The following is a 13,737-nucleotide window of genomic DNA, read 5'->3' as shown; positions in this document are numbered from 1 at the left end:
GTAAACAATAGTGTATTACTTTCCCTCAAATGACAGTTTACATCAGGTTTGAAGGGACACACTCTTGTCTACAAAAGTTATGTGCCCTAATGAAATGGCAAGCACGATTTGTAATAACATTTACATTTTTAATATTTTTCATTTAAACGAAATATTTTAAAAAATACTGAGTTTGATTTTTTTAACATGAAAAATAATAAAAAAAAAATAATATTGATATTTTTCTGCAAAATTTCAAAAAATCTAGAATTTAAATAATTTTTTTTTTATTTGTTAAATTTATAAAAATTATAAATGTTTTGAATTTTAAATTTTTTCTTTTTTTAAACATTAGCAAATTTAAATCTTTATTTCTTTTTGAATTTTCAGAAATTTATATTTTTTTTGAATTTTTAAAAGGTTTTGACAAATTTCAATTTTTTTAAAATTGTTTTAAGAACAGGCTTCAAACACATGAGTCGTAATTTGTCGATGGTAGATCGAATTAAAAAAAAAAGTTATAATGAGAAACTGATTTTCAAATTCAAATTGGACTTGATAATTTTCGTATGGTCCTAAAAATCATTTTCCTACATATTTATATTTCAAAATTCGAGCCTGAAAGGATCAAAACGAATAACATTTGGACCTGATGTCTTGTGTTTGAAACCGAGATGACAGTTGAAAAAAAAAATTCAATTTTTGATTAATTAAAAGGAAAATTCATGTCAAATGCATGCCATCATCCAATATGTAGTAATATGAAATGCAGTTGAATAATAATTAATGCTTGAGAAAAATAAGTATCCTCGAGATTTTTTTACAAAAATCATCAATTTCCGACGTTTTGTGAAATTTGGCAAATTCTCATCTTTTTCCCGACTCAAGTGAATTGGATGGTTGATTCTAAGGTAAATTTACAGTAGGACGTAACTTTGGGCGTTTTCAAGCAAGGTTACGTCAATTTCATCAATCCAATTCAATTGGCTGTTTCTCTTTATTTAAACAAATTATTTTGCAAAAGATGAAAACTTGCTTGCTCACTGCCAACTAAACTTGTTATTACAGTACTTGTGCTGATATGCCAACATAAGTAAAGTAAGTACTTAAGTACTCATTGGAATTATTTCATGTACTAAGAACTTTAAAAAAATGGATTAAAACTAACCCGTCTAGCTTAAAATTGAAATATTAAAAAAAACTAAAAAATATGTCAAGAAATCGTTTTTTTAAATTTTAAAATCTTCAAATTTTCTATTCAAATAGTTTATAGAATTTAAATATTTAGAATTTCGATCTTCATAACCAGTTATTTGGATCGCCGAAATTAAATCGAAATTAAACTAATTTAGGTGAAATAGCTTAAGTCAAGTCCCACACAAACTACCAATATCAAATACCGATCGTCCAGTTTCAGCGAGGTGGTCAGCTCGCCCCACCCCCAAGTCCCGAACGCGCGGTTCACCTTTACCGAGGCGCGTCCCTCTTCGGGCTCCGCCGGTGTCGTCGCGCAGCAGCTCATCCCCGAGGGTATCGACGATACCCGGATGGATCTGTCCCAGCTGGCCAGTGGCCCCAGCGGACGCAGCGTCCCGAACACACCCCAGCAGACATCGCCGAACGAGCACGAGCGGGCCGTTATTCATGGCAGCAGCAGCAACGAGGCAGAACAGGCCGAACAGTTGGCTCCGAGCGGAAGTTCCGTGTCGGTGGCCGCCCAGGAAGAGGTCGGTACGGCGGATGACGAGGCGGGGCCGTCGGGGAGTAATCTGAGGGCTAGCTGCGAGGAGGGCGAGGGTCAGGTTCCTGAGGTTACGGTGTCGGCCGCTGAAGGTGAGATTGGGGGTTGGGTTATGTTAAGGGGAGACGAGGTGTTGATGAAGAGATTGGATTTTTAGATGACGACGATGAGTATGGTATAACCGAGTCTACGACGACGGCTGAACGGGTCGAGGAGGATCAGCCGGGTGGTTCATCGGAGGCGACCGCTGCGGGCTACACGGAGAAGGACGCCGGCATGGACGATGATGATGATGATGATGACGATCTGGACATTGACATGGAGGAGGAACGCAACAACCAAAACACGGAGAACGCTGGTGATGAGGAAGAATCCGGGGACGGGGTCACGTCCGAGGGTGAAAAACCTGGTCCATCGCAGGCCGCACCGGTGCGTATTTACCGTCGTAGAGGTGACCGATTCGAGGGGAGATAACATGATGTTTCAATATTTCCAGATGGAAGAGGGTAGCGAAGCCGAAGTGCTGCAAACGCCCAGCAGCAACTTGAGATCGCGATCGGTTCCGCGACACGGTGTGACCGCCACTCGGCGTGGACGTCCCTTCGGCAAGCGAGGCGCCGGTGCAACCCGCAGTATGACCTGGACAGAGGGACGACGTAAGTATCATGATCCTTGAGTAACATCTTCCAACACTAAAACCGGATCTTCTCACAGCTCTCAACCGCGCCGGTCCGTCGATCGCCCAGCAGCAGCACCAGGCCGCGTCCCAACATCACTACGCTCAGCAGCGATCTCCGCTGGGAAGTCCCAACCGGCAGGGCTACAGCCCGGCCTCTCCCCAGCAGCAGCAACGTAGTCCGTACGGTATGGGCAGCCCACCGATGCGACGAGCCACGCGATCGGCCAAACAACGGGGCCGACCCTATCGGCAGTAAGCCGTGCAAGGTAATTTGTTCCAAGGAAACCCGTCATTCCGCACACGTTCATTGACCGCGACAGTCAGTTTTAGTTGGTAGACACGCTTGAACCGCGTTAGTTGTAAAAATTACTTCGGTTGATCTCAGATCAATTCAAGATTCTTAACTCCTAAGACGTCATTATATGATTACAATTCCTATGCTAGTTCTGCATACTTGGGCTTTCAATTTCCCCACGCCGAATAGACATCACTTTAAAAAAGGGGAAATTTCGTAACATGAAATAACGCAAAAAAATAAAATCATTGAATTCGACAGAACGTTTATTGCTCACCAGGATGACAACGCAACCCCGCAAACCCCTCGGGGTTCAACCGGTCAGGTTATCAAAGTTGTACTTGTTTTGAAGCCGGCGCCGAATCAGCAGCCCCTTGATGAGCTTCTTCCAGTTTCCGTAGACGCGCTTTTCGTACTTTTCCTGTTCGCGCTTCTCCTCCTGGATTTGCTCCTCGTGCCAGGCGTCAACGACGAGGTCGCGAAACTCTTCGCACACGACAAACCCGTCGTACACGGGGTGGCTGCTGCCGCCGTGAAAGTCGAAGCCCGTGACGGCCTGGGCGCAGTCGATGCGCAGCTTCTTGCAGATCCGGTTCAGGCCGGGCACTGCTGAGGGGGGGAGGGGGAAGAGAAAAGGAAAATGTATGTTATATCTGGAGACGAAAGCACGAACGTATGGCAAAAGGTCGATTATTTGAAAATATTTTTCTTCCGCAAAATTTAACGATTCAACATAATTATGAATTTATAAATATTGAGCAGCAGCTATGAAAAGGTGCTATGAACGACTTTCAGTTAACTTTTATTTTCTATAAATTTTTAATGCTTTAAAAAAATATTGACTCCCAGATTTTTGGAGACATTTTTAAAAGGTTTAGTTTGTTTTTTTACACTCAACATATTTTAGAAATATAGTCCAGACTCGATTATCCGAAGGTTTGTATAGGACTTTGGATAATCGAATCACGATTTTTTTTCATATTTTTTTTAATTGGTTGATGTAATGTTTTTTTCCGTGTTCTGGAGGTAATTTTTAGCAAATTTTGTTCTATTAAAAACTTGACTTCTCTTGTTTTAAGTTTTTCTGGTTTAATTTTTAGTATTTTAGTTTGCATTTTCCTTGTTTAGTTTATTTTTGTATTGATCGTATTTTGCCTTATACATTTTTGTTCATGTTTTTACAGCCTCTATTTAATTCTTTCATGATTTTTTTTTTGCAATTTTTACTCTAGAAAGTACCCATATTCATTTAAATTGTTACAAAACGCTTAGAGGGATAATCTGGGACAATACACATATTACTGCATACTTAGGGCATCTCCAGCGCTGGGGTGCAAATCGTTGTTTGCTCTCATTTACCTTCAAAATCAATAATTATGCGTTGTTTCATGCCTAGAAATGCTAAACATTTGTAAAACTTTTTAATCCTATTGAAAATTTCAAAGAATTTCATTTTTCGAAAATGTCGAAAGTTCAACACTTTGCTACACGATTTGATTCCAACCAAATTTGCTCTCGAGTTTGCCCCCGAGTCTCCCACCGCGCGTAGCAAAGCAGGTATCAAATTTGATCTCAAGTTCATCTGTAGAAGAAAAATATGTGTCGGTACCTGTCGGGTACTCATTTTCTGATATCCGACAAGTACCGGCAAGCCGGGGGCAAAGTTTTGAATGCGTGTTTTGGAGATTTTTGTATGTCTGCTCTTGTGTATGATTCAAAAATTTCAAAATTCAAAAAAATAAAAATTCTTAAATTCAAAAATTTAAAAATTTTGTATGTCTGCTCTAGTATATGATTCAAAAATTTTAAAATTCTTAAATTCAAAAATTTAAAATTTTAGAAATTTGAAAATTCTAAATTCCAAAAGTAAAAAACTCGAAAATTTTAAAGTTTAAAAACTCAAAAATGCGTTTAAATAGCTTAATTTTTTATTTTATTTTTTTAATTTTTTTATTGTTTTTAAATTTTGATTTTTTTCAATTATTTTTATAATTTTTTTAAATCTTTTTATTTTTTTTTATTTTTTCATTTTTTTCTTTAAATTTTAATTTTTTTTATTTTAATTTTTTTTAATTTTCTTTTTAAATTTTGTCATTTCTTTAACTTTTTTTTAATTATTTTTATTTTTTTTATTGTTTTTTTAAATCTCTTGAATTTTTTTTTTAATTTTGTGATTTTCTAATTTTTTATTTTTATTTTTTTTATACATTAAAAAAACAATTTAATTTTGCCCTCGTTTGACGAAGACGATTGAAGAGAAACCAACCATTCTTTCATTTATTCTGACATACACACACATTATTCAAGACAACGCCGGTAGGACGTTCCCAAGGAGCAGCCGTGCCTAACTGGTTACGGTGTTCGTTATGCGAATGGTCCTGGGTTCGCTTCCCATCTGCTCCCAACGAGAAAGTATAGGAAAAATAAATCTTAAAACTCTGAACATGAACGAAAAATCAAAGTCGCTCGAGTCGGGGTTCGATTCCCCGTCTTTTGGATTGGTAAGCAAAAATGCTAACCACTAGTTTACGCGACTGGAATTAAGAATACTGTTACTATCAACTATATACGCGCTGGGTCCTTGTCCATTTGACAAGGGTTCGGAAGTTCTAAATAACGTTTGAATCCGATTGATGCAAACGTTCTTCGCGCTCGGCTAGCCAGCGTAGAAATGGGTCACCGAAGCTCGGCAGAGCTAACACCTTCCAAATGCCTATGCGAGTTATTTGCATGTATAGAATTTAAAAAATCTAAAATTCATTGAAACAACTCAATTTGTAAGAAGTGACCGCGTAGTCCCGTTTGGTTGATTGCACACACACACACACACACACACACACACACACACACACAAACAATTTAATTTTTTCCGCGCATGATTCAGTTTTCCGTGCATCTTTCCATTTGCCGCAGTAGCAAACCAGCAGAAACAGGTTTTACGCCGACTCAATTTTTAGGTTCGAAATTTGACAGCTTGCACCTAATTTTATCCAATTTGCTGATTTTCACTATTTTAACAACTAATTTTGTAAAACTTTTGATAGAAACTTGCTTGCTCACTTGTTATTGAGCTATTTATCACTCGATTTCAGTTGAAAACGAATGTCAAAGTTCTGACCTGCCAACATTAGAGGCACGCTGGAATTAGATGCTGTTCCCTACCTTTCGGTTGAAAAAAAATCAAATTTTCTAAAATAAAATTCAAAACCAAATTATTAATTTTATTTCACAAATTGATACATGTTGATACATGTTTTTATCTGTTTTTGTATCTGTTTTTTTTTTTCTTTTTTTTTGCCTTGGGCATGAGTAAGGCCCTCGACGCCGTTAGCAATGTTGGCTTTAAAATAAAATTTCGTAATAATATCACTTCCCCCCAGCCAACATTTTTGCCATGCGAAGCGGGCCTCGACGCTGTGTCTAGGTTTAATACCTAGCTAGGAGCCATCAGTGTCTTAAGAGGTGGTCCCAAGGCCGAGTAGGAGTTCATGAAGCAAATTAGTCGTCTCCCACCCTTTTAAATTGAAAAATGAACTCTGAAACCAGCGCTTACTCACAGCAGAAACAGATGCCTCTTCTAGGCATTGCAATCAATCAATATCGGTCAATCAATAATGTAATGATATCGGACAAAATTCGTTAATCTGTTGAACTAACGGTTTTCGGATTATGGTTGTATCGACCATTGTTGCGAATCGAGGGTCTACTGGAGCCCTGATGATCAAATGGAGCCTAACATTTCAAAAGGGCGCATGGGTTTTGTGAACAGGAGTGTGTCTTCTTCACTCAAATGACAGTTTACATAAGGTATAATAGAGATGCACTCTTGTTTGCAAAGCTCTATGCCCTAATGAAATGAATGGCATGAAATAGTCGTCTTGATGACGAGTGTTCAACTAAGGAACTGTTCATTTATGTTTATGAACTGTTAATTTATGTCTTTTGGTTTTTGGAAGCGGCAAGACTGGTTTGAAAAGGTCCTTTACCTTATTTGGCGTTGTAATAAAACATTTGAGGATTTGAGATTAAATTTACTTTCAGACAGTTTAGTTTAGGTTGTTGATTGAAAGTTAGTTAGGTTTCCGTAGATGAATAATTGGATCTAAATGATTAGTTGATTTGGTCGGAGTGTAATATTTCATTGGCAGATCTGTTTCTAGTTGTAATGTACGACAAGACTACTGACGGACGCGACAGGTCGGCAGTTAGTTTTCATATTTTGTTCTCTAGTATTTTTTTATTTCCTTTAAATTTGAAATACATCATAGGTTTCTTTTGTATAGATCTCCGATTAGTTACATTTTCTTATTTAATTAACTAATAATTTATTTTATTCCGAGCTTTTTTACTTTGAATCACAATTTCAGATTTTCTTCAGTGTTGAGTGTTAAACTTAGATTACCGTAACTGCTCAAGTCATCCAAGTTCTTACTACTCACACGTATACTAATTTTCTTTCACCTTCCCCCTCCCGATCCCCTATATCTTCCGGTGGTGTTCATTTTGTATGCAATACTAGTTCGGCCACTACCCTTTTTTCCACAAGAAACCGGACTTGGACTGACTTGAGGCCGCGTCCCCCACCTTGCACCGTAAAACGAAAACGAAAACGAATGTTTTTATCTGTTTTTTTTTTTAATTTTCTTATTTTTTGTTTTTTTCTTAAATTTATTGATTTCAAGACTTTTTTTAATTAGGTCCTATAACCAAAAACATTGAGTGTGTCCCTCTCACACCTTATGTCAATGTCCATCAGAGTAAACGGGATATACTAAATGTTTACATTTGATTATAGAATGAAAAAAACCTAGATTTTATTTGTTGAATTTTACCGAAACTGTAATTTCCCTGGAGATGGAGCCACACGTTGCCGTCGTTTCAGGGCTATTTGCAAAGATGGTTTCCGATGTTGATATATATCACACATTTATTTTATATTTAATATACTTGTGTTGATAGAAATCACAACTTTTATACTTTGTAAAATTGCAAGATATTGATTTTTTTATTTCCATCTCAATATTCTTGTTTATAAAATCTGGTAGGAACAGGTTTAAATCTTTTTGATACATCGTTAGCTTAGGTAGAAATTCATAAAGCAAAGCAACGCTTACGCACAACAGTAAGAGAGGTCTTTCTAGGCATTGTGGGATTATATTTAATGATTTAATTAATCACAAAAACAGAATCGTGATTTTTTCTTATCTTAATGAGGGTGTTAGGTTAGGATCTGGTATTTTAATAAATAAGTTTTTTGCAAGGCACTCAGAATAGCTAGTTTTTTTTTGTAACTTTAGATTGACAGTTCTGTGTAAACGAGTTAAGTGATGCTATCAGAATCTCTGATTATAATCTAAGTGATATACTAACCATTCGGAATTGTCAAAACATCCATAGAGTCTCGATCAATCAATAATGAAATGATATCGGACAAAATTCGTTAACCTGTTGAACTAAAGGTTTTCGGATTATGGTTGTATCGACCATTGTTGCGAATCGAGGATTTACAGGAGTTTTGACGATCAAATGGAGCCTAACATTTCAAAGGGACACAAGGGTTTTGTGAACAGGAGTTCATCTCTTTCACTCAATTGACAGTTTATATTAGGTATGATAGGGATACACTCTTGTTTGCAGAGCTTCTGTGCCCTGATGAAATGGAAGGCACGAAATAGTCTTCTTAACGAAGAGTATTCAACTTGTAAAGTATGAACAGTTCATTTATGTTTATTGGTTTTGGAAGCGGCAAGTCAGGTTTAAAAACAAGGTAAAGGAATGTTTGGCTTTGCAATTATAATTTCGGGGATGTGAGATTCAATTTACTTTCAGACAGTTTAGTTTAGGTTGTTGATTCAAGTTAGTTAGTTTTCCGTAAATGAATAATTGGACTTAAATGATCAGTTGATCTGGTCGGAGTGTACTATTTCATTAGCAGATCTGCTTCTAGTTGTAATGTACGACAAGACTACTGACGGACGCGACAGGACGGGGCCCAGAGAAAAGTCCTCAAGATTTATATTCCCTAGACAAGTTAGTTTCCATCTTTTGTTTTCCAGTATTTTTTTTAATTTCCTTTAAATTTGATTAACTCATAATTTAATTTCTCCGGGCCTTTTTACTTTGGATCATAATTTCAGATTTCCTTTATTTAGTGTTAAACTTAGATTACCGTAACTGCTCAAGTCATCCAAGTTCTTACTACTCACACCTACACTAATTTTCTTACACCTTCCCCCTCCCGATCCCCTATATCTTCCGGTGGTGTTCATTTTGTATGCAATACTAGTTCGACCACTACCCTTTTTTCCACAAGAAACCGGACTTGGACTGACTTGAGGCCGCGTCCCCCACCTTGCTCCGTAAAACGAAAACGAAACGAATTTTACCGAAACTGTAATTTGTAAATCTTTTTTTTTATTTGTAAATAGTTTTATAACCTTTAATTTTTTTTGTAATTTTCCTGATGTTTTTTATTTGTGCTTTATTCGATTTTCCGTGCATGATGCGGTTGCTGAATATCGGATAGCAAATTGAAATCAAACTGAGATAGTCAAGGCACGAAATCAAAAAGGTGCTCATTTTTCATGTCTAGAAGCAAATCGTGTAACAGGCAATTTTTTTATGGATCTAGACTAAATCGACCCTCTTGAATCCGAATCTGCCTGTAGATTTTCCCGATTCTCAAAGTGAACCAAGATATTCAAGATGGCGTCCAATATGGCGGCTGAATGGAAAAATCACAATAAAAGGAATTTTAAGCTCAATCAACAACTCAAATATAATTAAATTGGGGTCGCTAAACTCAAATATGACTCCTAGAATACTCCACAGTACTCAGGGAATGTGCAATCCAAGATGGCGGCTAATATGGCAAAGTTAGAATATTGGAAATGTTTATACAGACATGTAACAGGCTATCAACAGGTCAATTTTAATTAATTTGAGGTCGCTGAACTCGAATATGACTCCTAGAATACTCAAAAGTACTCAGGGAATGTGCAATCCAAGATGGTGGCTAATATGACGAAGTAAGAATATTGGAAATGTTTATACAGACATGTAACAGGCAATCAACATGCCAAATCTAACTAAATTGAGGTCACTGAACTCGAATATGACTCCAATAATATTTTGGAACTGCCATCTTGGATCCCTGAGTACTTTAGAGTATTCTAGGAGTCATATTCGAATTTAGCGACCCCAAATAAGTTGAATTTGACCTGTCTATTGCTTGTTACATTTTTGTATTAACATTTCCAATATTCTAACTTCGCCATTTTGGCCGCCATCTTGGATTGCACATTCCTTGGGTACTTTTGAGTATCCTAGGAATCATATTCGAGTTCAGCGACCCCAAATTAGTTATATTTGACCTATTGATAGCCTGTTACATGTCTGTATAAACATTTCCAATATTCAAACTTCGCCATATTGTCCGCCATTTTGGATTGCAGCCATAGTTGACACCAGAAAAAATAAACATTTTTAAATCATTGCCAAAGTCCCATAAAAGAAGTCACTCTTTGAACCCTAAAATATACTTCAATTCTTAGTTCCAATGCTTTTTGAAGATCAAAAATTGGTTGAAAAATTGTTTTTTTTTGCATTTTTTAGGGGATGAAAAGTGTCTACGTGGTTTATGGATGGTCCATAACCGGGCAAGCAGATTAGCAGAGGCAAATAAATGTTTTTTTTTATTTCAAAATTGCATTTTAATAGTTTTTTTTTTGGATTTTTTCAAGTTAAACAATAATAATGCTCAATTTTTTTTCAATTAGACTTTAATGCAGGCAGCCCAGCCTTTTTTTGGCTCAATTTTTACATGAAAATAATAATTGCCCATTTTTTCTGGACTCCATTGATGAAATCGGTACTCAGATGACCAATGAGCATAACTTTGGCAAAAGTTTGTAAAAATATTTTTGCAAATCGTTTTTAACTGAATTTTACCAGGTTTTAATAATAGTAAATAATAAAAAATCGTGACACATCAATAACTCACACTGCAAATGGACCGTCTTCTTGGGCAGCATGCACGCCTTGAACAGCTCCACGTTGCCGTACGCGTTGCGCGGCACGATGCCATCCTCCGCCGTCGGCGGCTCGTAGTCCTGCGTTTGCCACAGCCCAAACAGTTCGAGCGGCTGGGCCGGCAACATCTGCCCGGCAGCGCGATCGTACTTGGGCCGTGCGTTGACCACTTTGTACGCACTTTCGAACAGCTTCACGGTGCGGGCTTGCTTGAGCCAGAGTTCGCGCGAGTGCAGCGTTTGGACGCATTCCCGCGCGTACACCGGTTCCTCGCGGATGAAGCCGAGGGTGGGGGCGTCCGGTGGGTAGATTGCTTCGAATTTGAGGAGGTGCCGTTTGAGGGCGTAGAGCGGGTGGTTTTTGAACTCGCCGATGGATTTCGGGAGGGGTTGTTCGAGTAGGGCTCGGTTGAGGGCACGATCTTCCTCGATGTCGCGCGCCGTTGGTTTGCCTTTGAATTTGGCCAGGGCTTCGTCGAGCCACTCGTGTTCGATGCGAAGCTTTTTGGTGCTGGTGACGTAGTTGGCGCAGTAGCGTGTCGAGACGTCCTTGATGGTGCCGTCGTTGTTCCAGGCCAGGATGTAGACCAGCGGGGAGGAGGCTTGCTTGACGATGTGCTCCAGGGCGTGGACCTTTCCGCTGACGGCGTCAATCGGGATCCACTGCTCTTCCTCTTCGGCGAAGGCTTCGATCCAGACGTTGGCACCGCCGGACTTGGGCGATGGCTTTTGGTCCTTGTGGCCGCCTTCGTCGTCTGTGGAAAGAATGCGACGATCGAGCCGTTTGAGACGCTTGTCCACGTATTCGACCTTGACTACGATCGGTTCAGCTTTTTTAGACTTTTCGAGCTTCTTAACAGGTGGAGATTCTCCTTTGTTATTTCGAGACGTTTTGTCAGCTGATTTAGGTTCGGATTTTCTCGCCGGTTTAGTTTCCTTCACTGGCTTGACCTCCTTCGCCGGTTCGACCTTTGCTTTGTAGTCCTTTCGGATCAAAATCGTTGAAGACGAAGCGGAGGACGACGCCTTCGGTGGGTTCTCCGCAAGCTTCGGCTTCTTGGGACTCGTTGAGTCACTACCGTTTTGCTCCTGGCGCTGTTTGCGTGTCTTTCGCGGTGAAAACATGCAACTTTCCTGTAGTTTTACCTTCGAGGAGCTTTCCTTGGAACTTCCCGGCCGCTCTTCCTTCGCCGGTTTCGATTTCGCCTTGGAAGCCGCCGTCTTTGCCTTCTTCGCCGGAACGGCCGCCGTGTCGTCGTTGCCGTCCAGCTGCGGTATCTTCAGCGTCGTCTTCGTCGGCTTTCTCTTGCTGCCTTTACTACCACCACTCTCGTAGTCATGATCTGCCTTGACGGTCTTGCTGGTGCCAGCTTTGACTTCCGGCTCCTTTTTCTTGCCTCCCTTGGCCGGCGGTGACAACCCCACTTCGCTTTGGGGAGCTTTTTTTGGCGCTACAACCAACGAAATAACCAGCCGGCACTGAACGCCGATTGCTCGAAGAAGTATGATGAAAATTAGAACGTAATCTCTTCGACAATTTGCGGTCTTCGTTAGCATTTGCAGTCGGAGTGCGGTTTCCAGGTCCGGGACCTTGCGATACCGGTGAAACATGCGCTTATCTTTCAGGTCGACAATTTGGCGGAAGTATTTGGTGATCTGCTCAAAGTACTCGATGCTGGTTCGGTCTTTGGGGTAGCACTTTTGCGACGGGATTAGCGACAGCGCGATCGAGAGCAGCTTGGTGCTGTTGAGCGAAGTGTTGATGTAGTTTCCCTGACCTATGGCCATCAGGACGCTAACCTTGTGCAGAACGAGCCGATTTTCCCGCCGATCCCGGTTAACGATCCGCTTGATGCACGCCTCCACATCAAACTCATTGCAACGTTTCTTCTTCTTGACTTCAGACGGTCCAACATCCACCGTAATCTCAACATCGCCCTGCGGACGACTCTCCTCCTTGTCCTCAACGTCCTCCCAGTCGTCATCGTCGGAGTCGTCCTTCTTACGCGCGCTTCGCGCCTTCAGCTTCCCTTTCGAAGACTCCGCTTTCTGCTCGCCCATGGCCAGCAGGTCGCTCACACCCGACGGAGCCTCGCTCGGAACCTCTTTCGTTGCAGCGAGCTTCGCTTTGGCCTGCTCGATCTTCCGGTTAAACTCGGTCAAACCGTCAAAGTTGACGAATCCCTGCGAGTCCTTGTTGATTTTGGCGATGAGCTTCTTGTTGGCATCGCGCTTGGCCTTTTCGATCTCTTCCGCCGACTTTTGATCATCTGCCGGTTCGTCGGAATCTGAATCGGACAGGCGCATTCCCGCGTCACAATCAAAGCGGGGGGCATTTTCCGCGCTAGCTTTGACCGGAGCTTCCGTGAAAAAGTCTGAGTTCAGATCCAGCTGATCCGCGTTCACGAGATGTTCGTCGCCGCTGTCGCTATCCGAATCTTGAACTTTTGCAGGTTTTGCCGAGGTGGATGGACTCGAACGATACTTCTCGTAAAGCCGCGTTCGTTCCTCAGCTGAAAGCTTTGATTTCGGTGCGGCACGTTGATTCCTACAAACAAAATACCCTCGAATTAAATTTTTGAACCCCTTTCAGGTAGAAAATTTCTCGTTCAAGGCCAAACCGGTTTAGCTCCCCCTTACCTTGCGCCACTCGATTTCGTTCCCCTCTTGGATTTACTGTTCACAAGCTGCCCACTTTCATTGCTGGCGTCCGAGCCGGACTCATCCTCCGAATCGGATTTTGCAACGCCGGAAGTTTTCGCACCTTTTTCCTTTCCCGGCAGCCATTCGTTCTCGCTCGCAGAAAAATCCGCATCCTCCTCTGCCTCGCTGTCGCTCATGAAATTATCACTCATTTTTCATACATTAAACACTCAAATTATTCCCGAAACTACGCAAATTACACAATCTATCGAAATTTCTGTGCAGAACCACAAAAACAACGCGCCGCAGGCAAGCTTTTTGCGTCCCGGATTTGTTTGCAAACACGTTGCGTGAGTGAACTCGATTTTTC

At 40.5% G+C, this 13,737-nt stretch overlaps 2 protein-coding genes across 3 annotated transcripts in view; one reads left to right on the top strand and one right to left on the bottom strand.

Moving 5' to 3' along the window:
• The window catches only part of LOC6035017 (nucleoprotein TPR), a 22,786-nt gene extending 19,834 nt beyond the window's left edge, over nt 1-2,952 (top strand). The window contains exons 5-8 of the mRNA XM_038263476.1: nt 1,391-1,812; nt 1,878-2,149; nt 2,217-2,376; nt 2,435-2,952. Coding sequence (XP_038119404.1) covers nt 1,391-1,812; nt 1,878-2,149; nt 2,217-2,376; nt 2,435-2,655 — 1,075 coding nt within the window. The 3' untranslated portion in view covers nt 2,656-2,952. The remainder of the gene's footprint in view (nt 1-1,390; nt 1,813-1,877; nt 2,150-2,216; nt 2,377-2,434) is intronic.
• On the bottom strand, nt 2,943-13,737 carry LOC6035019 (DNA repair protein complementing XP-C cells homolog). Of its 2 annotated transcripts, none has more exons than XM_038263484.1 (3): nt 13,365-13,737; nt 10,697-13,272; nt 2,943-3,303 (listed from the first exon to the last, which is right to left on the bottom strand). In XM_038263484.1, exons 1-3 carry the CDS (start codon nt 13,577-13,579, stop codon nt 3,008-3,010), a joined length of 3,087 nt encoding a protein of 1,028 aa, XP_038119412.1. In that variant the 5' UTR covers nt 13,580-13,737; the 3' UTR covers nt 2,943-3,007. The 2 variants fall into 2 exon arrangements, with proteins under 2 accessions (XP_038119412.1, XP_038119413.1); XM_038263485.1 differs by having other exon boundaries at nt 2,943-3,300.

Source organism: Culex quinquefasciatus, chromosome 3 (assembly GCF_015732765.1).
Source record: "Culex quinquefasciatus strain JHB chromosome 3, VPISU_Cqui_1.0_pri_paternal, whole genome shotgun sequence".
NCBI classification, from domain to species: domain Eukaryota; kingdom Metazoa; phylum Arthropoda; class Insecta; order Diptera; family Culicidae; genus Culex; species Culex quinquefasciatus.
The sequence above is the reverse complement of the archived record's forward strand: the minus strand, read 5'-3'. Positions and strand labels throughout refer to the sequence as shown.